The sequence below is a fragment of the Antechinus flavipes genome, chromosome 3 (assembly GCF_016432865.1).
Source record: "Antechinus flavipes isolate AdamAnt ecotype Samford, QLD, Australia chromosome 3, AdamAnt_v2, whole genome shotgun sequence".
Classification (NCBI taxonomy): Eukaryota; Metazoa; Chordata; class Mammalia; order Dasyuromorphia; family Dasyuridae; genus Antechinus; species Antechinus flavipes.
In genome coordinates, this window is record NC_067400.1 from 422,434,394 (window position 1) to 422,460,190 (window position 25,797).

The 25,797-nt window shown below is 33.9% G+C and overlaps 1 protein-coding gene across 1 annotated transcript in view; it reads left to right on the top strand.

Moving 5' to 3' along the window:
• Positions 1-25,797, top strand: part of LRP2 (LDL receptor related protein 2) — a 237,659-nt gene that overhangs the window by 23,175 nt on the left and 188,687 nt on the right. Inside the window, exons 2-3 of the mRNA XM_051986217.1 lie at positions 19,519-19,626; positions 21,139-21,261. Of these exons, the coding sequence (XP_051842177.1) occupies positions 19,519-19,626; positions 21,139-21,261 (231 nt within the window). The remainder of the gene's footprint in view (positions 1-19,518; positions 19,627-21,138; positions 21,262-25,797) is intronic.

Below are 25,797 nucleotides of genomic sequence, written 5' to 3' on the forward strand. Positions count from 1 at the left end.
AGCTTTCCACTCCCCCATTGTTGCTTTTCTCTTTCTTCAAGGTCTGGCTTATCATTGATCCTCTTTGAGAATGAAGGATATGCAACAAAAATGAGTGGTACCTGATCCTCAGAATTAATTTCTCCTTGAATTTCTCACAGCACATGTTCTGATTGGTGGTGTAGCTATTTGTGTATTGTCTTGCTTTTCCCCTACCAGCATGGATAGTTAAGCATAGGTAGCATAGTGGTTAGAATTTTGAACTTGGAGTTAGGAAAATGTGAGTTCAAATGTTGTTTTACACATTAGTTAATTGCTTGAAGTAAAAATATTTTCCCTTAGACTTGAAAAAAAATCCTCTTATTTTTAGTAATAGAGAATAAGAAAAATAATTAGATTAGCATGCTATCTCCATTAGGTTGTTTTTATTTTTAGCTAAAAGATCTAAGGGCAAGTATTGAGTGAAAGATCACAAATATCTTTAGTAGTTCTAGGAAGCATTTATTTTCATTCCTTTGAACTTGAGATCTGCAGAAGCTTTCTCCTTTCTCCCCTCCCACTTAAACAACAAACCTTTCCAGTTTAGTTTCTCTTTGATTAAAACTTTGAATTTCTTTATTCCCTCAATTCTATGGTTTATGTAAAAGTAGAAGTAGGGTGGTTGAAATCAACCTGAAGCCATTTTTTAATTACATAAAATTAATTAGAGCTTCTCTTATTGTAGAATATCTTTTTTGAAATTAGAGGCTTTCCTGGTTTTTTTTTTTTATTATGCTAGCTAGTTTTTGTAATGAAACTATGTGCTCCCCATATTCCATATCATAAGTGAACAGAGGAGTGACTTGAAATGGAGATACTTAGTTTTAGGAGATATTTAGCCTTGATCTATAATAACAGTGGTTGGTTATTTTAGGGGTGTGGGAGAGAAAACTAACAACTAGTAGGCTTAGTAAAAATCTTTTGTATGAGGTGGCATTTGATTTGAACTTTGCATCTAGGAAGTCAAAGAAGTGAGGGTGAGGCAAGATGAGCTTTGCAAGAATGGTGTTCAGTCTAGGTAAAGGCACAGAGGAGAGAGATGGAATAAAATATGTATTACCAAACAACAGGTGGGTAAGTTTGACTCAATTACAGACTCTATGATGGAGAATAATGGGAAGTAAGTCTGAAACGATAGATTGGAACCACATTGAGGAGGGTTTTAAATACCATCCAGAAGAGTTTGTATTTTATCCTGAAGGCAATATAGGAAACCACTAGATCTTTTTGGAAAATTAATTAATTAATCTATCAGTTTATTCTTAGCAAGGGAGTGACATAAGGAAACTTGTGCTTTAGGAATATCAATTTAATTCTCTGGAAGACAGATTGAAAAGGGAGAGATTGGGAGTAGAGAGATCAATTAGGAGGCTAATGTGAAAGGTGATAAAGGTCTCAGGCAGCAGAGAACAGCTGTAAGCAAAGTTGTGGAGGTGGAATAAATAAGATTAATAACTGATTATTAGGGTGCAGTCTTGGAAGACATTTATGGTTAAGAGGCATTCCACAGATGTAATGGTTCTGCAAAGAAATGAGGAAGGAGAAGTCACACAGACAAGAGAAACACTAGGAGAAAGTTAATGTCAGAAAAATCCAAGGAAGAAACAATATTTAAGAGGAGGGCATTAGATAGTGCCAAATACTTTTTTAGGGCTCCAGAAGGATTGAATTGAGCAAATGTGAGATCATTTGATAATTTTGGAGTATGCAATTTTAGTTTAGTGGTGAGGTTGGATACCAGATTACAAGGGATTAAATTTTAAGTGAGATGTGAGGGGATGAAAGCAAAAAATGTCGGTGATTTTTTCTAGGAGCTTGTTTGTGAAAGGAAGAAAAGATACTAGATAAAAGCTTAAGGGAATAGCAGGGCTACACAAAAATTTTATAGGAATGGGGACAATGTTTGTATTCAGTAGAGAAAGAGCTTAAATCCTATAGTTGATAAACTATAAAAAGACGTTGAAAATGTGTGAGAGAGAGAGACACACAGACACACACCCATAGGAACAAGAAAAGGGGGGGGGAGGGAAGGGAGGGACAGAGATGGAGAGAGAGAGACAGAGACAGAGAGATGGAGAAACACAGAGAAACAGAGACAGAAACAAAGAGACACACAGAGATATTGGGGAGAAGAGACTGATAGCCTCAAATTTTTTTTTTTTTTTTTTTTTTTTTTTTTTTTTTTTTTGGTAAAGCACAAGGTAAGGTCCTTTGTTGAGAGGAAAGGGTTCTTTAGTGGTTTAACTTAAAGAAAGAAAAGAAGGTTTGGAATGGATACTGTGGGAAAGGTAATAGTCAAACAGTGAAGAGGAAAAAAAAATTATCATGTAGTTGTGAAGGCACAAATGAGATAACAAATTTGTAGGCGATCCAATTAACACAATCATGTGATTTTTATCCTACTCTCAGTAGGAGGAACAGTGTGTATGGTAATGTTTATCTAATATTAGGTATTTGAAGGGGACGAGTAGCAATAGGACAAGGGGAAAGAGGATTTAGGATAACATTATTTTATAGGTTAGAAAAAGATAGTTTAAGAAGGGAAAGTGACACCAAAGGACTAGACTTTAGGTCTCTTGAAAATCAATCTAATGCTCCTCCTGTTTTACCTTTTCACTTCAACTCTTAATGTTGAAAATCTTTCTAAAATCAGAGATTCTTGAGTCTAGATTAAAATGACTCTTATAACACCTTAAGTGACATATTAATCTGAGATTATGTTTTTTATATAATTCAATTTGACATTTGACAATTTGACAGAGGAATAACTGAAAGCCAGAATAGTTGCATGACTTGTACAAAGTCTCATATCCAATTTATTTTTAGTAGTCTTTTCCATCTTTGAAAATAAAAGTGTTGAAGATAATTGAATTATTATTTAATACTTGTTTAGGAGATATAGATACTGATTAGAATCTATGAAAAACCAGGAAAGTTTTTTTTTTTAAATAGCAAAACAAATCTCTGATATCTCATTTTTTTTGGGCTGCCTCTTTCTTCTAGAAGCATAGATAAAAATTCTACTTAATAGATGGCTCTGTGTTAGTTATGTTAGTTGTCTTCCAATGATTAGCCAACTTTTCTGCATGTAATTTTTGGTATATTATAAAACTGGAATCACAGATCCTTTCTTGTTTTTCTTGAAGTCACAGTCCTAAAAAATGATATTTCTGTGACTTGACCTAGTAGCATGTTTATATGTAGCATGATCTAGTGGCATGTAGTATGTTTGGAATAACTCTATGTGACACTGTTTTTTTTACGTTTGTTGGGAATAGTTAAATAGTTAAAATAAATACACCAAATGAAACAAAAGGAAATAGGCCTTGAGTTGTTTCTTGGGTTACCGTTTTTATCATCACCAGTGATAAACTTAGAAACAAGTTTGTGAGTTGTGGATGATTTTCCCATTGTGATAATGACCCATGTTGTGTCACTGTTGGACTCTCTGACACCATGTCACCCCTAATAGGCATTACCTAGTGATGATAGTATGTTGACAAATTGTCTGCATGGTGTTCTGCTGCCTCAGGCCATCATCATCACATTATAACACAAAGTGATGACATTTATAAGGTCTAAAAAGTTATTTGAAGACCATTAAATGCTACATAACAAACCAGGCCAGAGGGCTTCTGGCACAAGAGATAACCTGCTAGGAAGACCTGACCTCAATTTCTTTTTAGTTTATCCTCCATGCCTGCTAAAAATCCATATGGTAAGTGAGATAATGGAGGTTCAGATTCATTTTCAAAAAATTGGATTTTACCATATGAAGTTTCCAGGCTAACAAAATCAGCTGTTCACTTGAATCAGTTTAATAAAAGCGAAATCCATGTATTTGTAATATGCAAATTATATTTTGCATTTGTATTCTTTGGTATCCACTTTGTGACTTCAGTAACCATTTTCTTACTGAATTTCCTCTTCTTTTAAGCCTTATTTTATATCTTTTTAATTATCTTAGCACCTCTTCTCCAAAGGATCTCCAAATTATCTGTGCCTATCTTTAGTTGTGGAATCCAGAACTAGATATTCTCTAATTAGTAACTGATAAGGACTAAGAAATTTGAGGATGATTATGACTTCATGGTATTGATTCTGCTTATGCATTGTACAATTATGATATAAAAATTGGGTCTGTATGTATATTTATCTATCTCTTTTTCTCTGTCTCTTTGTATCTCTGTTTCTGTCTGTCTCTTTGTCTCTGCTTCTCTCTCTGTCTCAATCTCTCTCTTTTTCTCTTTCTCTCAAGGCTGTTGGCTCTAGGGGAAGTGAAAGCAAGTATCTGTAATTATTAGTTAATATTTCATGATTTGGGTGTGAGAGGCAGCATGGAATAGTGAATGACAAGCTTTTTACCTTAGTTGTCAGAAGACTTGACTTCTAAATTCTGACCCATTAATTAGTTATGTGAACTCAGGTCTTGTCTCCAGAACTAGCATTCTAGCCACTCTACCACCTGGCTGTCTCAGCATTTATATAGTACTTGTATGTTCCAGACACTGTACTAAACAGTTTATAATTATTATCCTCATTTGATCTTCACAAGAACAATGGAGGTGGGTGCTATTATTATCTTCATTTTGCAGTTCAAAAATGAAGATAAATAGAGATTAAATAGTAAGTCCAAAGACATACAGTTAGTATCTCAGGTCATATTTGAACTCAATTCTTCCTGACTCCAAATCCAGCACTTTCTCCTCATACCTTCAATATGAACAGATTCTTATGGTACTTTCACAATACAGTTTATATTATTCTTATTTATGTATGCATCTTTCTTGATTGATGAAGGTTTTTTAAGGGCAGGGACATATTATTGGACATTATTCCCTCTTCTGTGGTTAACATGGTGCATTGCACACACATAGTTTGTTGCTTTGTTGGACTGAATTAAATGAATTTAGCCTTAGGTAGGCAGACTGCCATTAAAGGTCAAGAATACCATAGAAAACTTCAAATTTGTGGTGAGGTAAGATAAGATAGTCCTAAAATGTTAAAATATTATAGACCACCGAGGAATAAAGCACTTATATAGATTTTTTTTAAAAGAGGTTCAATGATCCTGGTATACAATTAGTGACTCATAAACTCCATCCAAGTAGTACTTGCTGGCCACATTTGGAATTATACCGGTGCTGATTATCAATGAATTGCCAAGTTGTGCCATCCCTGAATAGGAAAAAAATGGAGGACTGTGATTTATGATTATGGGGAGCTAATGAGCACTGAATTTTAGATTTCGTATGCCTTCAATATCTCTATTTTAGTCTTCACCTCTGCATTTTTCTTTCCCTCACATTCCTCCTACCTTTGACATTTTATAGTGTTATAAGAGCACAAATTTAAGATTGGAAGAGACCTTAGAAGCCATTTAGTTTAATCTCCTCATTTTACAGATGGGGAAACCAAGGTACAAAGAAGTCAATACTCACAACCAATAAGTGTACAAACTAGGTTTTTTTGACCCCAAGTCAAATGCCTTGTTCAACTCTATGCCATGTTATCTTGGGTTTATGATCTTGGACAAGTGATTTAGTCCTGAGCTTTAGTTTTCTTTTCTATTAAATGAAGATAGTATTATCTACTATTTTCCTCATTGGGTTATTGAGGTAATGTATCAATGTGCTTTGTGAAAAATCTTAAGAATGCTACCAACAAATATGAACTATTGTTACTAATGTTAGTAATTTTACCTGTAGCTTAGTTTTGAGACCAGTTCCTTTAAGGTAAAAGAATATTTTCAGATTAGCTGTATGGACTTTTGGGAACTAGGATTCAAGTGAGAAATAATATACTCTCACCTTTATGAGATTTTATTGTGAGGCAAGAGTAGTCCCTACAGTAGGGGCTTTAAGAAAAAGTATTTAATGAGTTGATCTGCTTTAGAGGGATATGAGGGAAGTTTGATGGAGAAAGACAATGATCCATTTTGAAGGGGCTGGATAATGAAAACTATGTGTTGATGATGAGCTTTTTCTGTCTAATAAATCACCAACTAACATTACCTAACTAGTCATCTTCTAGAAACAGCTGAAGCTGATGAAGTATTTTCATTCCCCTCTCCCTTCATTGCTTTTATCTCTGCTTGTATAAGGCAGACATTTATTCCTAAGTTATCTATAATTTCTGATTTAATTCATATCTTTGAAAGAGTTTTCCCTTTATATATAATCTGTGATGGATTGTAACTTCTTTGTGATATATGTTGGTAATATACAGGGAATAAAAATGGAGGACACCAGCGACTGGCAGGAGAGTTTAACTAGGTCAGAGATTCAAATATCTATTCCAAATGTTGAGTTTCTTCCAAATAATTGAGGATTCCAGAGCTGTATTTGTTAGAGGATTTTATGATGATTTCTATTAATAATTTTTATTTATAAGCTACTAAAATAATATATATAGAGAACCATGTAGCTCAGGATCAATTTGTCCTTGGCTAAAGAGTACACTATTATTATAATAGAGCCAGATATTTTAGACCACAAGTATGTCCAGCAAATTTCCCAGTTCCAAACTATGGGCTGCTTAGAGATCATAACTAGAAGAAAGATCGTGGCTTTAAAAGGGTCATTTACCCTGGGGGAATGAGAAAAGCGAGTCAGGAAAATATTTTCTAGTTTCCTTTACTAGTGGGAGGAAGGAATTAAAACAAAATAAAATAAAAAACCCTGTGCCTAACCAAACCTTGCTTTGCAGTGTGACCACGACACCAGCTAGTTACAAATCAATGAGACAACTATCGTAAACAAACAAAAAAAAATAATGTTATAAGAAGTAGTAAGGATGTTATTCTTTCTGAATGCTCTGGGCCAATAAATAAGATGCTTGGATAAAAGAAGATCACAATCAACTGGAGTTGAATCTTAAAAAGGAAGTGAAAGATGATGAGAGGGAGAGTGAAGAAAGAATACATTCTAGATATGTAACCTATGTAAAGGCATCAAAATGAGAGATGAAATTTTGAGTTTGAATTTGGGGAGCAGTGGTTCGTGAAGATGAATAATAGGAACTATCTAGAATATAGGCTCATTGTAGTCAAAACTGAGAAAGGTTTAAAATACCTAACTGAGGAATTTATATTTTATCCTAAAGGTAATAGGGAACCATGGGATATACAGATATGAGGATCATGTTATAGTTAAGAACTGACCTATTATAGCAGATATAATTGAAAGACAAGCAGGCTACCCTGGTGCATGTGCTTGATAGTTCACTTTTCATGAGGATAGAGGTACTGGTAAATGATTTCTTCCTCTCCTTTCCAGCATAGAATTTCATTCCAGAATTTTATAAAGATTTGAAACATTAACTAGGAAATCATTGAGAAATCCTTTGGGAAATTGGGGCAGGAAATTGACTCTTGAATATGGTGTTCCATATTTTTTGGTACTTCTTCAAAATGTCAAAAGATCTGCTTTCTCATCAGGATAATTTCTTCCTATATCAATTCATACCTTTTCATATCTTAGTTATGGTTCCATGAGTTGTTGTGACCGTCTTCAGAGGATGATTTTCTCTGAATTTAGCTGGCCTGGTCCTGAGCCAGATATACTGTTCCAAGTTAAGTTTTGACTACAAATCTCTCTGGCTTGGTAGGATCAGGCATAGTTTATAGATCACTGGCCTAGCCTTTGAGATCTCAGGATCACTTCTATATCATGAGAAGCTGCTAGAGGAATTTATTGGAGTAAAATATTAAATTATTAGGAATATAAGATGTTAGATTAATTATTCCTTTAAACACCTCAAATTCTCTGAGATTTGGTTTTCTTTTCTTTTTTTTTTTTTTGTATCCTATGAGTTGTTTGGATAGGAGGTAAAGATATTCTTAGTACATAGAAAGAAGGGATCTTTGTGTGTGTTTTCTTTCCAGCGAAATATTATCAGAGGGGGATACCTCAAATTAGTTACTTAAATAAATGTTACCATTGTGTTTAGTTTATTAGTAAGTATTAGACAAACCATCTTGCTAAAAGTATCTACAGGTAAAGTTCAGATCATAGAATCATAGGAACATAAGTTATTAACAATCAATAGGGTCTCACAGTTAGAAAGAGGCCATCTAGATCAACATAAACTGAGCAGCAATTCCTTTTTTAACATCCATTTCTTGCTTGAAGACCCCCAGTGATGGGAAACTTATTATATCCCAAGGCAGTCCATCCCTCTTTGGGACAGCTGTGTTAGGAAAATTATCTTTTTATCAAGAGGAATTATCTTTACAAATTCTCCCCAGCATTTATAATTATTTAGTATTTTGAACTAAGTTGTCCAGTATGATTTACTGAATGCTTAACTTTTGGAGGCTTTTGGTAACTACTTGGGGGATTATTTGGATCTATTAGGAATTAAAGTGATTATCATTTACCTACTTTTGAGGGGGAGGAGAACATGGGAAAGAAGATATTTGAAAGTTCATTGTGCTTGGATAGCCAGATGTCAAAAACAACAAACCAAAACCAAAACCAAAACAGAGTATCAAAAAGATGTTACATCTACTGTTCTGGTTTTTTTTTTTTTTTTTTAATAATAGTGACTCTAAGTAAATAAGGAATAAGTTGTGGATTTCAATCTTGGATGTTTTTTAATGTGGTAATTTTCTCTGAATGGATAAGCAAATGTAGACTCAGTGACTGCTGGGGAGAATTCCAGAGTTAAGATTCTTTATCATAATCTCGGTGAGTTGATTTCAACATGCCGGTACTAGCAGTAGAAACACAGAATTACATAAGCCTAAATTTTCTTTGGATATTTCATTATTTATGAGAAGGGTGTGTGTGTGTGTGTGTGTGTGAGAGAGAGAGAGAGAAGAGAGAGAGAGAGAGAGAGAGAGAGAGAGAGAGAGAGAGGGAGGGAGAGAGAATGGGAGAGAGAGAGAGAGAGAGAGAGAGAGAGAGAGAGAGAGAGAGAGACTTCCTTGGATTGTGTCTTTCATATACTATAAGGAAAATGAGACACTAAGTGTTCAAACAATATGTCTTAATAATTTTAGATATAGCTAGAGCCATCTGCATCCAAAAAGAGGACTGTGGGATTGAATGTGGATCACAACATAGTATTTTCACCTTTGTTGTTGTTGTTTGCTTGCTTTTTTTCCTTTCTTTCTTATTCCCCTCTTTTTTATCTTATTTTTCTTGTATAGTATGACAAATGTGGAAGGATATATAAAAGAATTGCACATTTAACATATACTGGATTACTTGCTGTCTAGGGGAGAGGGTTAAGGAGAAGGGAGGTAGAAAAATTTGGAACACAAGGTTTTGTAAGAGTAAATATTAAAAATTATTTTTGAATATATTTTGAAAATAATAACTATTAAAATAATTTAAATTATACTTTAGGTTGGAATGATTAAAAGCCTGATTGTGAAGGTTGAATATATTCACCCCAAAGTCAAAAGAATGGGATAGAAGGCATAAAAGAGATAAAAGAAAAGATGGATTATTATTTAAATGAAGAAAGCAGAAGAAAAGTAAAAAAAAAAAATGTAGGTGAGGTCAATAAAATCCTCTGCCTTTCCTTTTGCTATGCAATCACATAAATGAATATGCACACACATATCACAAACTAGAAAAAGGTAGTACAGCTTCAAATCTTGACTCTTGTCTCTTACAATGGTCAATTTATATGTCATTTCCTTTCTCTCTGAGCCTCTTTTCTCTAACATAATGAATAAAGCACTGGATATAGAATCAGAAGGATCTAAGTTTGAATCCTCTCAGAAACTTGCTAGCTATATGGCCTTGGGTAAATCAATTAACCTCTTTCAACCTCAATTTCCTCAATCACAAAGTGTGATAATAACAGCACCTTCCTCATAGGGTGATTATGAAGATCAAAGAGATTATTCATGTAAAGCTCTTTGTAAGCCTTAAAATGCCATATAAACATCAGCTATAAAGTGAGGGAGCTAAATTTGCTTTTGTATTTCTTCTTCTAAGGTCTTCTGATTCAAAATGCCATGATACACAGTAATACAGTCTAGAGTGTTCTAGGTTGTGGCACTCGATGTTCTTGTGGTTTTTGATTGGTTTCTTTTGAAAGGAGTTTATTGGAGTGATTGTTGAAGGGTAGTAATATAGTGGACAGATGGAATGCTGGTCCTGGAATGTTGGATAGAACACCATCTTTGCTTTGCATTCTTAGATAAGTTGGGTTCTAATCTCATCTCTCTCCCTCCATCCCCCTCTTTCTGTCTCTCTGTCTCTCTCTCTCTGTCTGTCTCTGACTCTCTCTCTCTCTTTGTCTCTGTCTGTCTCTGTCTCTCTCTCTCTGTCTCTCTCTTTGTCTCTGTCTTTGTCTCTCTCTCTCTCTCCTAGAGAAGGTTCCTTGACTTTAGTTTTTTTTTTTTTAATCTATAAAATGGGGAGTTGAATTGAATGATTTCTAAGCTTCCATCCAGCTTTAAATCTGTGCTCCAATGATTCTGAACTTGAGTTGTCTCTGGTATTTACTAGTTATGTGATTCTGGGGCAATCATTGAACTTCATTCCCTGATTCTTAGTTTATTCTTCTGGAGATAGCAATACTTGTACCATTCACCTTAAAGGGTTGGTGGGAGGAAAGCCCTGTGTAAAAATCCTATATACATGGTGAATTAATAGCAGTCATTGGTACCAACTGATTTAATACCATGTAACAATTGAAGTCTATAGTATTTTAAAGTTTTCAAAGTATTAACAATCCCTCTGGATTCTTACAACTGTATGAGGTTCAGCACTATGTGTTACGTACATTTTATAGAATGGGAAACTGAGGCACATAGAGATCCTGTGTCTTGGTTAGGCTTACACAGCTAGTTAGTATAATCAAACTGTATCTTTCTGACTCTGAATCTAGTAGTACTCCTTCATTTACCTTATATTGCCTCTCTCATCATGAGATGTGTCTTGGAAGAACAATGTTTTAACTCATACTTCACAGGATTGGAAAAATTACTATGGATATCCTTAGTTTTTCTTTGGGGGAACTCAGGTGCATCATTGTTACTTATTGCAATGGAGATTGAGTGAAATATCATTTTGTATCCTCTGGGAACATAGCTATTTTTAGGCACAAAAATACAAAATAAATTTGCCCTGCTAGTTGTAAGATTAAAAAAGAAACATAAAACGAAAATATAAGGAGCACCATTTGATGTTGTCTAATCATTTTGATAGAAGTGTAATGTAGTAAATGTGTCTGAAGTTTTTTGCTCCCTTCTTGCTTGTCTTCCCTTGGCTGTCCTAGGTTCTAATTTCATCAGTCTCCTTAATTATTTAGAACTGTAGCCTTGGAAGTGAGGTCCAGATAAATGGATTGCAACCTGGAGACATTGAACAGACTCTAAGGGGGAAGGAGGATTATTCTGATCTTCACCCATTAACTAATCATTTAACAGCTTTTAGTTCTACAAAGATTGAGGAAGCAATATAGATTGTCCTAAAAGGAATGGAAGTATTTTGGTTCAATGCACAGCCATAAGCCCCTTATCCTAGTTTACACTTTTCCAGGATAGCTTTGGATATCATAATAATTTGGAATTAAAATGATCTTGTTGTCTTGAGTCTAACATTTCCACCAATTTTCCTAAAAACAAAAGCAAAAACCTAATCATTCATTAACATATGTTTACTGCATTCCTGCTTTGTTGAGGACATTGTTCTAGGATGAAGGAGAATACAGAAGAGAATAAAGTACAATACTGGCCCTTATGGAATTTATACTCTAGTAAGAAAGAGAAATCAAGGACCAAAAAAAGCCAAAAGCCAAGTATAAGATAGAATATGATGTCTATATGAAAAATACCAATAAAGTCTTATGGGATTTAGGAGAAAATGTACTTTATATTTGGAGGGTTTGGGGAAAGCTTTGTAGAGGATGTGACATTTTTAGCTGGGCCATGAAGAACATGTAGGAAATGGATGAGCAGAGATGTGGAGGGAGCTACGTGAGTAAAGATACAGATAAAAGAACAAGGGAGGTCTATTTGGGAAATCATGAGTAGTAGTACTTATTTGTACTTAATTGTAGGCTGCCTAATATTTTAATTTAACTTAGTACATCTGAATGTCTTCTTTTCTTAGCCAAAGCTGTAAGCTCTTGAAGATAAGGTCTATTCTTCATAGTTCTGTATATCTCCCACAACATCAATGATAGTGCAGATCTTTCCTCACCGAGGCAAATATGACCTTTGTAAAAAAAAAAAAAATGCACAAAGAAAGCAAGTTCCCACATTGACTATGTTTGAAGATGTAGTTCTTATTCTTTATCTTAGTCCATCATCTCTCATGCAAGAGGTGAATACCATGCTTTATCATTAGCCATCTGCAATCCTGCTTAGTACACTACATCGATCAGAGTTCTTATCTTTCAAAGCAGTTTTTCATAGACTAGAAGTCTTTTAAAATCCCTTTATTGCTCTCCTAGATCTTCTTGTGGAACAATATGTGGGAGGTACAATCACATAATCTGAGTTGGAAGGGACTTTAAAAGATTTCTAGTCCATTCCATAGTTGAACAGAAATCTCTACAGCATATATGACAAATAATTGTATAACCTTTGTATGAATGAATTAAAAAATTGTTAAGTGCTTACTATATGCAAAGCACTATATTCAGTGCTGGGGAGATAAATAGAAAAACAAGACAATTCATCTCTCAAAAAGCTCATTCTAATTGGGAAAGACTCCATATTAGCAGGTTACAAGTCAAATGAAAAAGCTCAGTGATCCCTAGAGTTCAATAGTAGAGCATTTTCTTTAATATAAATTACCTCATTTCTGATCTTGAACTATTTGGCAATGAAAATAGCATTGTTGGTGAGGCCCTTCTTTTCTCAGTCCAATAGCTTTGTGGGTTTTAGATTGGAGAGCTGTATACTTGCAGGATAGTTGACATGTCCCAGCTCACAAGGGCTGCTTTCCTTGAATATGATTACTGTGACTATGCTGGACTAGTAGCCCCTCTGATAATCTGGAGGAGTATAATCTATACTAAGATTTTTAGGCTTACATGCATGGTAACAACTATTTGGGAACACTGGTGCTGTAGGTGGTAGAAATGGCAGGCCTCTTCTTCACAATGGCTGTTTCCGTTAATAGTTGAAGAGGAGGTCCTGCTAAAAGCAGGACATTTGGTTTGGAGGGTAATTCCTGGGATTGGTGGACTGGGCAGCCGACACTGGAGTCTGAGGGAAGATGAGAGTGAAAGTGTTATCAGTGGCTTGACTCACCTGGAACATGCCTTGCTACTGCTTCAGTTAGCAAAATGAACTTGTTACCTACTGAGGAAGGTCATTCTGTCTTTGGATAGCCTTAATTTTTAGGCTTTTTTTTGTTGATACCAAATCTAAATTTAACTCTTTAAAATGTCAACTCATTGCTCCTAGTTTCTTTTGGGGCTAAACAGAACAAGTTGAATATCTCTTTATTGAAACTCTTCTAATACTTGAAAACAGTTACCATGTTCTATCTATATCTTCTCTTCTGTACATCAAACATCTTCAACTGTTCCTAGTATATCAATCAATTAATAAATCCCTAGACAGTTTTTAAGTGACTACTATGTTCCATTATGCTAAACTTAGGGGATGAAAAGAAATAAAACAGTCCCCAACCTCAAGGAGCACACAAACTAATAGCATGGCCCTGAATCCCCTTACCATCTTGATAGACCTTCTCTGAATGTTTCTTTTTTTTTTTTTTTTTCCATTTTTAATTTTTTATTATAGCTTTTTATTTTCAAAATATAAACATGAATAATTTTTAACATTCACTCCTACAAAACCCCATGTTCTAACTTTTTTCCCTCCTTTCCCTGAACCCTTTCCCAGATGGTAAGTGATCCAATATATTTGAACATGTTTCCGATTGTCAGCATCTCTTCTAAAATAATGGTAATAAAAAAGTGAAAACAATAATTCTTATAAATAGGTATTTGATTGATCAATTGAAAATGGTAACTTATTACTACTTTAAAATATCTGTGATTTCACTGGTTTTAATGTTCCCTTTGCCTGGATCTTAATAAATTGTTGAATTTCTGGGCCAAGAAAAAAAAAAGACCATTGATGACCATTGTTCTGGTAATGAGCTTATTTGAATTTCCTCAGCTTGATCTTTGGATAGCAAATGCATATCCATTTCCAAACCTAAATAACATGTTTTTGTAACTTTTAAATTTTGTTTACATTTTGTATAATACTTTTATGTCTAGGTTGTCTCATCCTGATAAAATGTAATCTCCTTGAACACATAAACTGTTTCATTTTTTGTCTTTGTATCTCTAATAGCTGTCATATTCTTGGAATGTTTGATATTCAGTCATTTCAGTTGTGCCCTACTCTTAGTTACACTATTAGGGTTTGTTTGTTTGTTTTTTTTCCCCAAAGATACTAGCTTTGATATTCTTTCTGTATCTTATTTTACAGATGAGACAAATAGGCTTAAATGACTTGCCCAGAATTACATAGCTAGAAATTCAGGAAAATGAATCTTTCTGACTCCAAGATCAGCATTCTATCCTTGTGCTACCTACATTCCCTTAAAAGGGGACAATTTGATTTTATTTTCCATGCCTTTCTGTAGTTTCAGCTGAGGTGGATCAAAATAAATCATCATTTCTTGCCAACTCTTGCCTTTGTTGTTTATCTGAATCATTTGGAGGATTTTTTAGTGGCAAGCAATGTAGTAGAAAGTAGAAGAAATTAGCAAATGGTTAAGTTTCTTTTTCAGGAATGTTTTGTTACTTTGAGAATCAAACTATCACTTGATTCCTGAACACCAGTGATCTTTAGTCCTTTGATAATCTAACTACATCTATGTAGAGCCATTTAGCTGATTTCCATATCTCTTCTACTAGACTATAAAATGCTTGAAGATGTAGTTTTTAACTCATTCAGTTAATGCACCTGTCTTTGTTGGTAAAGTCTAAATGCTTATTCATACTTGTGTCTTTTCATTGAAGTTGTACTTTTTGAATCTTAATTTTAAATTGGAAAGGTGGGGGTTAGTATTCAGAGGTATTCTTACTCAGTAATTACTCTAAGCTGTTATTTTTCAATCTGATTTCTCTTAACAAGAATTTTGACTTGAAATGTGGGTTGAGCCAGTAGTGCGCTAGTAAATATTTAACAACTGGCTCTCAATTGAGGGTGGTGGTGGAACTTGAAGTGTGGCTTATAATATATGGCAATAATGTGTTGTAAATTTTTAACAACTGGCTGTCTGGGGGAGGAAATGTGTTCATGACATACTTTGAAGTTTAATCTGTATTATTAATATACTATATATTTCTATAGAACAACTCTCTCAATAAATAAAGCCCTGATCTTGTAGTACTTGTCAGTTTTTGAGTTGTAAATGACCATCCTGACAAAGTGTAACAACCGGGTCTCTCAAGCAGGTTTGAGTTAGCTCCAGCAATTTTAGAACACAGAGAGTGGTTTATAAGAAGCAGTGAAGTAAAATCGTATCTTGATTAAAGATAATTAAAGATGAGTTTTTTTCAGAGTATTTTGTAAATGTTGGTAAACATTTTTGAAGTAAAGATACTTTACTTAGACCCAGTATTTTAAATCTAAGGTTTTAAGTCATAATTTAGCATGTTAGGTTGGCTTTTTCCTGAGCTGCTGGACTGTAAGGGGCTGAGGCTTGAGTTGATGCACTGAGGTCCCAAGCACATGAGGCTAAATAGTAATTGGACCATAATCTATTAATATATAAGCTTGGAGAAAGAATGGCCCCCGCCCACTCTTTGTGCAAGTCCTGATGTGTTGTATAGGAAATGACGATTCTGGTGGGTGGAGGCAGGGGAGTGAAAAAGGAAGGGGAGGAGAGCTCAGCCCTCACTTGCTCTGCTAGCTGGCCTCCTGTCGCAGCTGCCCATATTGCTATCGCAATCCTTCTTGCCCATATTGCTATCGCAATCTTTTTTCACCTCTTCACTTGAATAAAGACTGAAGATTTTCCCCTTAACCTGAGTTCCTGACTCCGGCTGATTTTAAATACGCGATCATTACACTGGACATTTGTAGACAAATAAATTCTTAGTACTTTACCTTATTATATCAATGCCTAGCATGATGACTTGCACATAGAAAGTACTAAAGTACAGGGCTTCTTGAACAACAAAGTAGGAATAGGATTACATGCCAATATGTAATTGGTTTGTGAGGAAAAAACAAATTTTTGCAAAACTACTTAGAAATCAAAGTGAAGAGCATATAAAATATAACCCAACTATCTTTTTTGCTAAGGCAGTTGAGGTAAAGTGACTTCCTCAGGGTCACACAGCTAGGGAGTGTAAAGTGTCTGAGGCCAAATTTGAATTCAGGTTCTCCTGACTTCAGGGCTAATTACGCTATCTACTATGCCATTTACTGCCCCATCTGTAACTCTTTTTTAAAAAGATATTTGCATTTCTCAAGGAAGGATAGTTTTCCCTCTTTCTGATTCAGTGAATATTGAAGTTTCTTACCTCAGCCAGAATTTTGTGTCTGTTAAGAGGCTTCATGGCAAAAAAAAAAAAAAAAAAAAAAAAAAAAAGTCTTAGTTTATTGTTTTCCATAAAGATATTTCTAATAAACAGTTATTTGGAAGTTGTAAATAGGCAGGGAAGGCTTCTGAAAGATGAATTTGAGGAATGAATTACAGAGAATTTGCTGATACATGAATAGATAGGCCTTGTTGCATTGCTTATCTGAGATGGTTTGGGAAGATTGGGAATGCATTTTAAAGTATTAAGTCCCTAAAAACTTTCTTGCTTAGAAAAATTTTTGTTACTATTTAATGTTCTCAAACAGATATAATTTCCTGTGTTTTCTAAGAATTCATTTTGGTATATATATATATATATATATATATATATATATATATATATATATGTATATATGAATGTCTTGTGTCCTATTAGGAATGCTTTAGTGTCCTGTGCTTTTAGGGAAAAAAAAATGGTTCCTAGAATTCAACTGTAATAAATGTTTCTGGGGAAATTTTAGTGATTTTATATATACATGTTATATATAAAAATATATTCCATATCTATATCTTATCTATGCTTAAAAGAGCAACTTTTTTCTATGTGAGTTTTCTTGAAAACATTTTCTTTGTAAACTAACATTTTTCATTTATAAATATGAATACTTTATAAGTAGACTAAACCTTATATTGTTAACATTTTTCCAATCAGAAGTTATTAGAAACTGGTGAGACAAATACACTGCATTTACAAGTGGATTAAGTTGGATTGCCAACAATAGTCCTAATTGGTAAAAGTGATTTAATATATGTTGTGTTAACAGTTAAACCTCCACAGAACCTAATCTGCTATGGAAATATTGCTTTGTAGAGCAAAATCCAGTGAGAGGTTCTGGGATTCCAGAGTGAATTTGTACATTCCTTTAGGGCATTTTTGCAAGGGAGGTTGTTGTGTTTTAAAGGTAGTTGATAAGAGACCTGCACCACCAACCCCAGACCTGCACCACCAACCACCATCATGCATTAGTCTATAGAAGGTATTTGGGTGTATGTACTCCTGTACCACTCTGTACCACCATTTAGGCAAGGGAAATTTCTGACCATTTGCAGCATACATTATAAATCAGGATGTCACTACCAGACAATCAGATTTGAACATTCCATGCACAAAGTAGCCTTTATCCCCAAGGAATAGATCACTTAACTGTGTTTATGTGACTGTCGATATGCCTTTCACTTACATGAAATCAGGATAATGCATTGTTTATTTTTTCTAAGAGTAGTTGGCTATGGTGTATATTTACCTGATTTTTGATTGAGGTACAAAATAATTGAAATTGGTAATTCACCATAATTAACACATGATGAGATATAAAAAAATTACAAACACAAATGCCAAAGAATTATCCTCTACCTTATCCCTGCTACCTTGGACTCTGCAAAGAGAATGTTTTTAGAGTCCTCTCCAAGATGTTTCTATGCTGGTTACTTTCTTTAAAATTCCCTGCTTGGCACAAGATGCTTAGGGAGGTCCTTGGCTAGACATTTGGGTTAACTACAGAGGATTTACTTCTGCCAACTTAGTGCCAGTTGCTCCAGAAGACATGAAAAATCTCAATAAATATTTGTTGGATGAATGAATGGATGGATGGAGGGATGAAGTTTTAGACATTATAGTATTTATGTTCTTTTCACATTACCAAGAAGATGTGGGGATGCTGTTATCTTTAGGGAGAAACTTGAATCCTTTGATAGACCCTAAGTTAATTTGTCTTCTAGAAAGGATCTCAGACCTAAAATTTTGTGGAAAATGTCTCAAATACTTATTTAAGGCTTATTTTTCTGAGCCTAAGAATGATATAGCTCTATGAACATGGATTTTAAAATGATAAAGGTGGGAAAAGTGGTTTTATTTTTAAGTCATATTCTTAGGTATGTTATCCATAGTGATGATCTAATTAAAAAGAGTTATGTTGATTATTTAGTAATTTTCCCAAAGTCTTGACCATGTGTTTATTATGTTTTAATAATACTATCTGGTCATTAAATGCAAGAAAATTTGATATACATATTGAAGAATTTGGTATAAATGTTATTGGAAAATAGAGGTAGGCTTATAGTAGCAAAAACAATATAGTCTATTTCAGATTTATTTTCCCTTTTTGACCTAGAATCAATGTTAAATTTAAAGTTGAAAGATATCTTAAAGGTCATGCTCCTTATTTTACAGAGGAGGAAACTGAGGGTGATAAGCAATTTTTCCAAAGTCACACAGATTGCGACAGAGCTAGGATTTAAATTCAAGACCTATCAGCCATCACAAAATCCTCCTCATTACTATAACTTAGATCATTATGGATTGGCTTTTCTCAGAATACAATATTTCCTTAATCATTTCTTTTTATTTTCATTTGGAAAAGAAGTTATCTCTGACTCGATTACTCTACCTCTACTCTGTATTAGGTTCTACTCTGTATTAAGTACTCTGTACCTAGAACCTATATGTTATAGTAACATAGTTATATAAGTTTATATAAGTCTATTTTTCTATGTGTATGTTTAATGAAAAAGTTGGAAAAAGGACAGAAAATAAAGGATTTAATGTAAATTTAAAGAGTTTAAAAGTACAACTTGAATTTGGTTTAAAATCTTAATTGCTTTTTTTTCTTTTAAACAATACATTGTAATAGAAAAGGCATTGGATTTCCTTGAGTTTTCACTTAGAAGGGTTTAAATTGGATTTTTGACTCTGCTACCTATAATTGCTTAACTTTGCACAAATCACTTCATCTTCTTAATACTACTTCCTCATTTGTATAGGAGTATATTATTTGCTTTGCCAATCTCACAGGGCTGTTGTAAGAAATGTTGAACTAGTATTCAAATATTGATTGTTATTATTATTGTATGTCTTGGAGATAGTTTGGGATTATGATGCAAAGGGATGGCAAAAGAAATTCACTACTTTTTTTTTTATCACAGCTTGAGTTTTTGATTAGTTTTCTCCTTTTTTGGGGGTGTTGTATTACAGGATGCAACAGTGGGCAATTCCGTTGTGGAAATGGTCGGTGCATTCCTGCACACTGGAGGTGTGATGGAGCCAAGGATTGTTCAGATGACACAGATGAAGCAGGCTGCCGTAAGTGAGGAGTGAGGATAGGAGGATTGTGAAGAGGAGTATGAAAATTAATTTTATAAATATGAAAACTTTGGGAACATTTAAGACTCTAGGACACAAGAATTATTATTAGTTGAGAACTCCAGATGCTCATTGTAGAATCCAAGGGAAGGACTCAAGTCTTTTGAATTCTGTATCTGTGATGGAAATGGGCACATCCTCACTGTTAGGATGAGGATCTTCACTATTCTAATATTTACTTCATGGCCATGTGCTAGAAACTCTGAAAATGTTCCTGAAGGTTTTTGGAAGCATACTAACAGCAATTTTTGTTCATTCATTATGGACACTTTTCTAAAAAAGAAAAATCAAGAGAGCATTGGTAAATGAATGATTCTGGCTTTTGGCCTAAATGGAAGCCCATTTTTATATAGCAAATTTGTCTGAAATACCACAGAGGAGCTAGAGTAACTGGTAGTATGGCTAATGTGCTGGATTATCTTTCCAAATTTAAACCTAGCACCTGTATTTCCTGTGTCCTTCCTGCCCACAACTACCTTTTAACCTCAGACTTCAACAAAATAGAAAAAGAAAGGACTGAAAGAGACTGACTGAATCTTGAATTATTGGAGGAACTATAGTACAATGTTTGAATTCCCATTATACTATTTGGGAATGTCTGAGCATAGGAGAATGCGTAAATATTTCATACCATTCAACAATTTTCTTATGGACATAGGATATGACCCTATAGGATAAATAGGGTCATATAAATTTAGAGCAACATGTACAACAACTTACCTGCTGATGTAGTTACAATTAAGATAGAACAATTTGGAATATCCTCTGTCCAACAATAATGGAGTAGCAATCCATGCAATAGTATTCTCTTTTTAGACATCATTTCTTCATTGTAGAATTTTTAAAAAGTTAATTTAAAACATATAAATGTAATTTCATAATTTGATTCACTTTTTATAATATGAAATGAGGGAAATTTTGTGTTTCATGTGTAACTTTTTTCTTCCATATATATTTAATAATTTTTATTTTTCTAGTAACTTGTAAAAATAATTTTAAACTTTTTTAAGCTCCAAATTTTTCAGTTCCAAGTTTTTTTGAATTCTAAATTCTCTTTATCTCTCTTTTCCCTCATCCTCCTAAGATGGGAAGCAATCTGATATAGGTTATACATCTTCCATATATTTTATAGCATTATTTTGGGTGACTCATTAGTATGTATAAAACTCTGGTTGAGCCCAAGAAAAGATCATCTATCATGGCTATGAAAAAATAGAATTGGATTTAGTGATCTCCAAGATCTCTTATACTTCTAAGTAGTAGAATCCTATGTTTCAGTGATTATTCTTACTTAGAGCTACAGACTCCTTTGTACTGTATTGCTATACTTTGTACCTAAAGAGCATCACATAGAATTTTATGGTCATAAACTTGTTCTTATAACTTTAAATTTATTTTTAAAACTCTTTTGCTGAATGTTGTATGCTGAGTAAATTTTCTGGTTTCTTCTAGCTCATCCTTCTTGTGAGGCAAGCCAGTTTCAGTGTCACAGTGATGGGGAATGTATCCCTCGTGCCTGGGTTTGTGATGAAGAAGAAGATTGTGATGATGCATCTGATGAACATCAGCAGTGCCGTAAGTATTTACAGCATGGCACTGCTTGAATAGGATAAATAGGGTCATATAAATTTAGAGCAACATGTACAACAACAAATAAAATATAATTGAGGAGGGAGAGAGGACTAGTTATTAGTGGGAGCAAGAAAAGAAAAGCTTTAAGAGATGATATATAAGCTGTGTCTTAAAGGAGCAAAAGATTCTAAAAGATGGTGTGTAGAGAGTGCATTTTAGGCAGGAAGAACAGTCTACAAGAGGCTACAGAGTTGAGAGAAGTGTTAAATTTGGGAGTTGTCAGTGGTTTTAAATGACAAGTTTGAAGGGTTTGGATTTTTTCTTATCTTATTTTACTTATCTTGTTTTTATCTTATCCAATTTTGAATCTGGAGAGTAGAATGGATGTGCCTTGTAAAGTTAATTTATCAGTGGGTGGGGAATCAGTGCTATAAAAATTACAACTAAGATCTATTAGTGTCCAAATAAATTAAAATCAATTGCTAAGCAATGTCCCACAATTTAAAAAAAAAATTACTTTTATTAATTAATTACTTGACTTCCATTATTTTGTCAAGGGTTCTTCAATAGTGTTTGATCCCTTGAGCTCTCCACTCAGTTACATTCTTAAAGTTTGCAGCAATTTGCAAGGAAATTATGTAATTGGAAGATACTGGAGACAGCTCCATGGCTAACCTGAAAATTTAGGGAGTAGGTGTAGGGGTGAAGCAATGTGGAATTAAATAGTATTCACAAAGTTGATTGTAGGAGACATTAATAATTCAAGCATAGTACCAGTTCTCTGAGGGTTACTAACTTGTTTGTTTCATGGACCCCTTTGGAAAGCTAGGAAAACTTTTCAGAATAATAAATACATTTAAGTACATGGGATTACAAAGAAAATGAATTATATTGAAACAAAAACGACCAATTATCACTATATTTTTAAAGAAGTGTTCATAGAGCAGCTAGATGGTGCAGTGGATAGAGTAGTAGCCCTGAAATTAGGAGGATCTGAATTCAAATGTGGCCTCAGACATTTAATACTTATTAGCTGTGTGAATTTGGGAAAGTCACTTAGCCCCAATTACCTCTCATGTTCACTGACTCCAGATTAAAAAATGCTGTTTTAGAGTGTATTCATGTTTAAATTGAGTCTTATTTACAATTTAGTTTCTATGTTTCAAAGACTAATCTTTTTCAGATTTTTTTATGCTTATGACTTGGGTCATATGTGAGAGTGCAGGGTGCGTATCTTTTTGTGCAATCTGAACCATCCACAAGCATTTATTGGAACTTATTTATTAGAATTTATTATGTGCCAGGCATTATGGTCAATATTGTGGATTCAAAAACAAAAGCAAGGATCCTATGCCAGAAGGAGCTTACATTCTATCAGTGAATATTGTCTGGGACACTGAGCATATCGCCCTACTTTGTGATACTCTTTAATTTAGGTTAGACCTGATGTTGCTAGGAAAATTCCCACGATGCTAGGTTACCAGATAGAATTTCCAAGGGTAGCAGGTGGCCTTACTACTCCATATCTCTCCCTTCTAAACACTGTAGAAATGTTAATTGATTTGCAGGCTACTAAAAAAAAAAGGGTCTGCTTTCTGGTGAAATACATCTTTGACTTTAAGATTAACAATTAGATTCCTACTACATATCACGAAAGGGATTTTTCTGTTCACCGTATGTATATTCTATAGAGACTGGGAATTTGTAATTTGCAATAGATCTCAGCTAATCTTCCCAGGGCCAATTTTAATGTCCATCAAGATTCTGGCTAGCAACTTAATGCAGTCATTGTCAACATAGTTGTACCCGATCAAATAAAAAGCAGATGTTTTTTGATGGCTCCTTTGCATGGGGCCTTATTCTATCCTTGGTTGCATGCTGATGGAGCTCCTATTGACTCCTGGATGCATGTATGAAAGATTGGAATTTGGCCCAGTACGTGGGAATCTTGTACTGAGTTAGAACCCTTTTCAGCCATGTCACTAGATGCCAAAGAGTCTTTTGATGAAGTAGAATAGAGATTTTTTTTTTTTAAGAAAAATCCACATCAGACAAATTTGGTTTAAATCAAAGAATGTAGAAAATTTATTCTGTCTTTTTATACTAATTCTTGAGCTTTTGACCAGACACATGGTCTTTTCCTTCGGTCGTTTCCTCACCATCTCTCCTCCACTCTGTGTAGGTTGTATTACAGTAGGAAATAGTTTATGTGAAAGACCTTCATTTACAGAAATGATGAAAACTGTCTGTCACAAGTAAAGAGCAGGGAAAGGCTTTTGGTTGAAATTCATAAAAAGGATTGCAGACTGATTTTGAATCAGGGACAGTTTTTATGTTGTGATTCTTGCATACTTAGGAATTATCAGTACTTATTACTATGCTTTTGGCTCAGTGTCAGAAAAGGATAGAAAATTATATCATTGTTATTGAAGCTTACTTTATATGGAAGGAATATTACATATATCATGAACACCAGTAACTTTGTTGGTACTTCACTAGTATCTAAAATAACTTTGGATTTTAAGATACTGACATTGGTAGTTGGGGGAATAGGGTTAATTTCTTAACTTGTTGGTCCATCACTTTTTTTTTTTTAATATAACTAGCTTTTTCCATTCCTCAGAAGTAAGTAAAAATAAATGCAAATTTTTCTTCTTTGCTTTTCCCTCAGGATTAATTGCATCCTGGAAAACATTGGTGAGGATCTGTTTGCACAACAATGAATTTCTTTTTCATTTCCTTACTGGTTATCTAAATTTTTGAACTCATTAAATGAGAATTCTCCACTTCTAAAATATTGGTTGGCTGTACTTGAAAAAGTATATTTGGCTTATTTCTGTGTGTTCTTAACAACAGTTTTAATAAGCTTACACTAGAACTCCTAAAGGCCAAATGTAGGACTAGAAGAATTTAAATGGCAGGAACAGGTAAATTTAGGTTTCTCAGGTAGAAGCAGTGAATGAATATGATGCTGACACTTGGATTAGTTTGTTTTCACACTTCTTTTCTAGAGTTCCTGGTTTTCACTTTTGGGGGAATGAAAAAAGATCTTTTCAATCTCATGGGAGCAATTGGAAACATAGACTTAGATTAAATAAATTCTACAGGAATTTAATGAGGAGAATTAACCTTCTTAACCTTCCTCAGATAAAGGCAATTGTATAATCTTGAGAATTAGTGTCCACACAATGAGCAGAAAGCAAACAATTTAACCACTGTCTACCTCTTAACCTTTATTTGTTGAAATAAGTACAGAAATTGTGAAGCAAAATTAATACAATAAAAATATAGATTGGGTTAACTTTTATGAGCTTAATTTTGACAAATGTGGTTCATAGAGATTTTATAATGTAGAATTTTATCAGATACATATTACAGATTAATTTTAAGCAACTAAGAAAAACATAAAATAAATTAACCACAAATATTTCATATGTTACATTTAGAAAACATGAAACATAGGTAATTACAGCAGACTTTTCTTAATGTCCACTTTACAAATGAAAAAGCATCATCACATTTTGAAGGACATATATATATGTAATTTTGCTTTTTTCTCTAAAGAAATTCTTCCTCTTTTTTCAGAATACTTTAAATAACTAATCCCTTTCAGATATTTAAGACTTTTAAAAATATTTTCGTAGTAGAAAAAATAATTTTGAGATCTGGGTTTTTTTTTCCCTAATGTATTCACGTGAAGCTCTATATTTAACTGCCATTTGCTCTGTAAATCTGAAGGTCCCTTTCCAAAAGAGAATCATGATTTTATTTGGAAGCCAGCTTCCTTCCTAAGCATTTTGCTTATCTATCTATGAAGATAACTTTCCACTCTTAAAATTAGGTAATAAATTTTCAGTTTTGGTCTTTCTTATCTCAGATTTACCAAGTAGGAGGCACTGGGATATATAGACTAAATCCCTGAGTCTAGAGTCAGGAAAATTCCCTACTTCAAATCCTTTTCCAGATATACACACTGTGAGATCTTGGGCAAGTCACAACCTCTCAGGCTTGATTTTTCCATCTGTAAAACGAGAACCATTGCTTCTACTTCTGAGAAGTGCTGTGAATATCCTTCATGGTAATACATGTAAAGTAGTATCTGAATGTGAATTGTAATTAAAGTATATTCCAAATAGAGCATTCAGATTCACTATTTGGTTTTATCTATTTTAGCTAGAGATAAAATTGGATGTCTTGCCCTCATCAGCCCTTCTAGATCATATTATAGTAAAGTATGTGAATCCCTTAGAGATGTCAAGAAATCTTTCCTTGATTAATAAGATCTATTCTCCAACCCACTAATAGATTCTTTAGATAGTTTTTCTCTTCAATTTAGTTTTTATCTTATCTCTATATATATATTGATCCCCTTCTTACCTACTTGCCTTTCATATAGTTCAACACACTTAAACTAACATAAAGTATCAGTACACAGTATTGTTCGGCTATGGGGAGATACACGATCCCCAATCTCAAGAAATTTACAGTTAACAGACTCAGCCACATTATGGAGTATTTTTTTTTTTTGGGGGGGGGGAG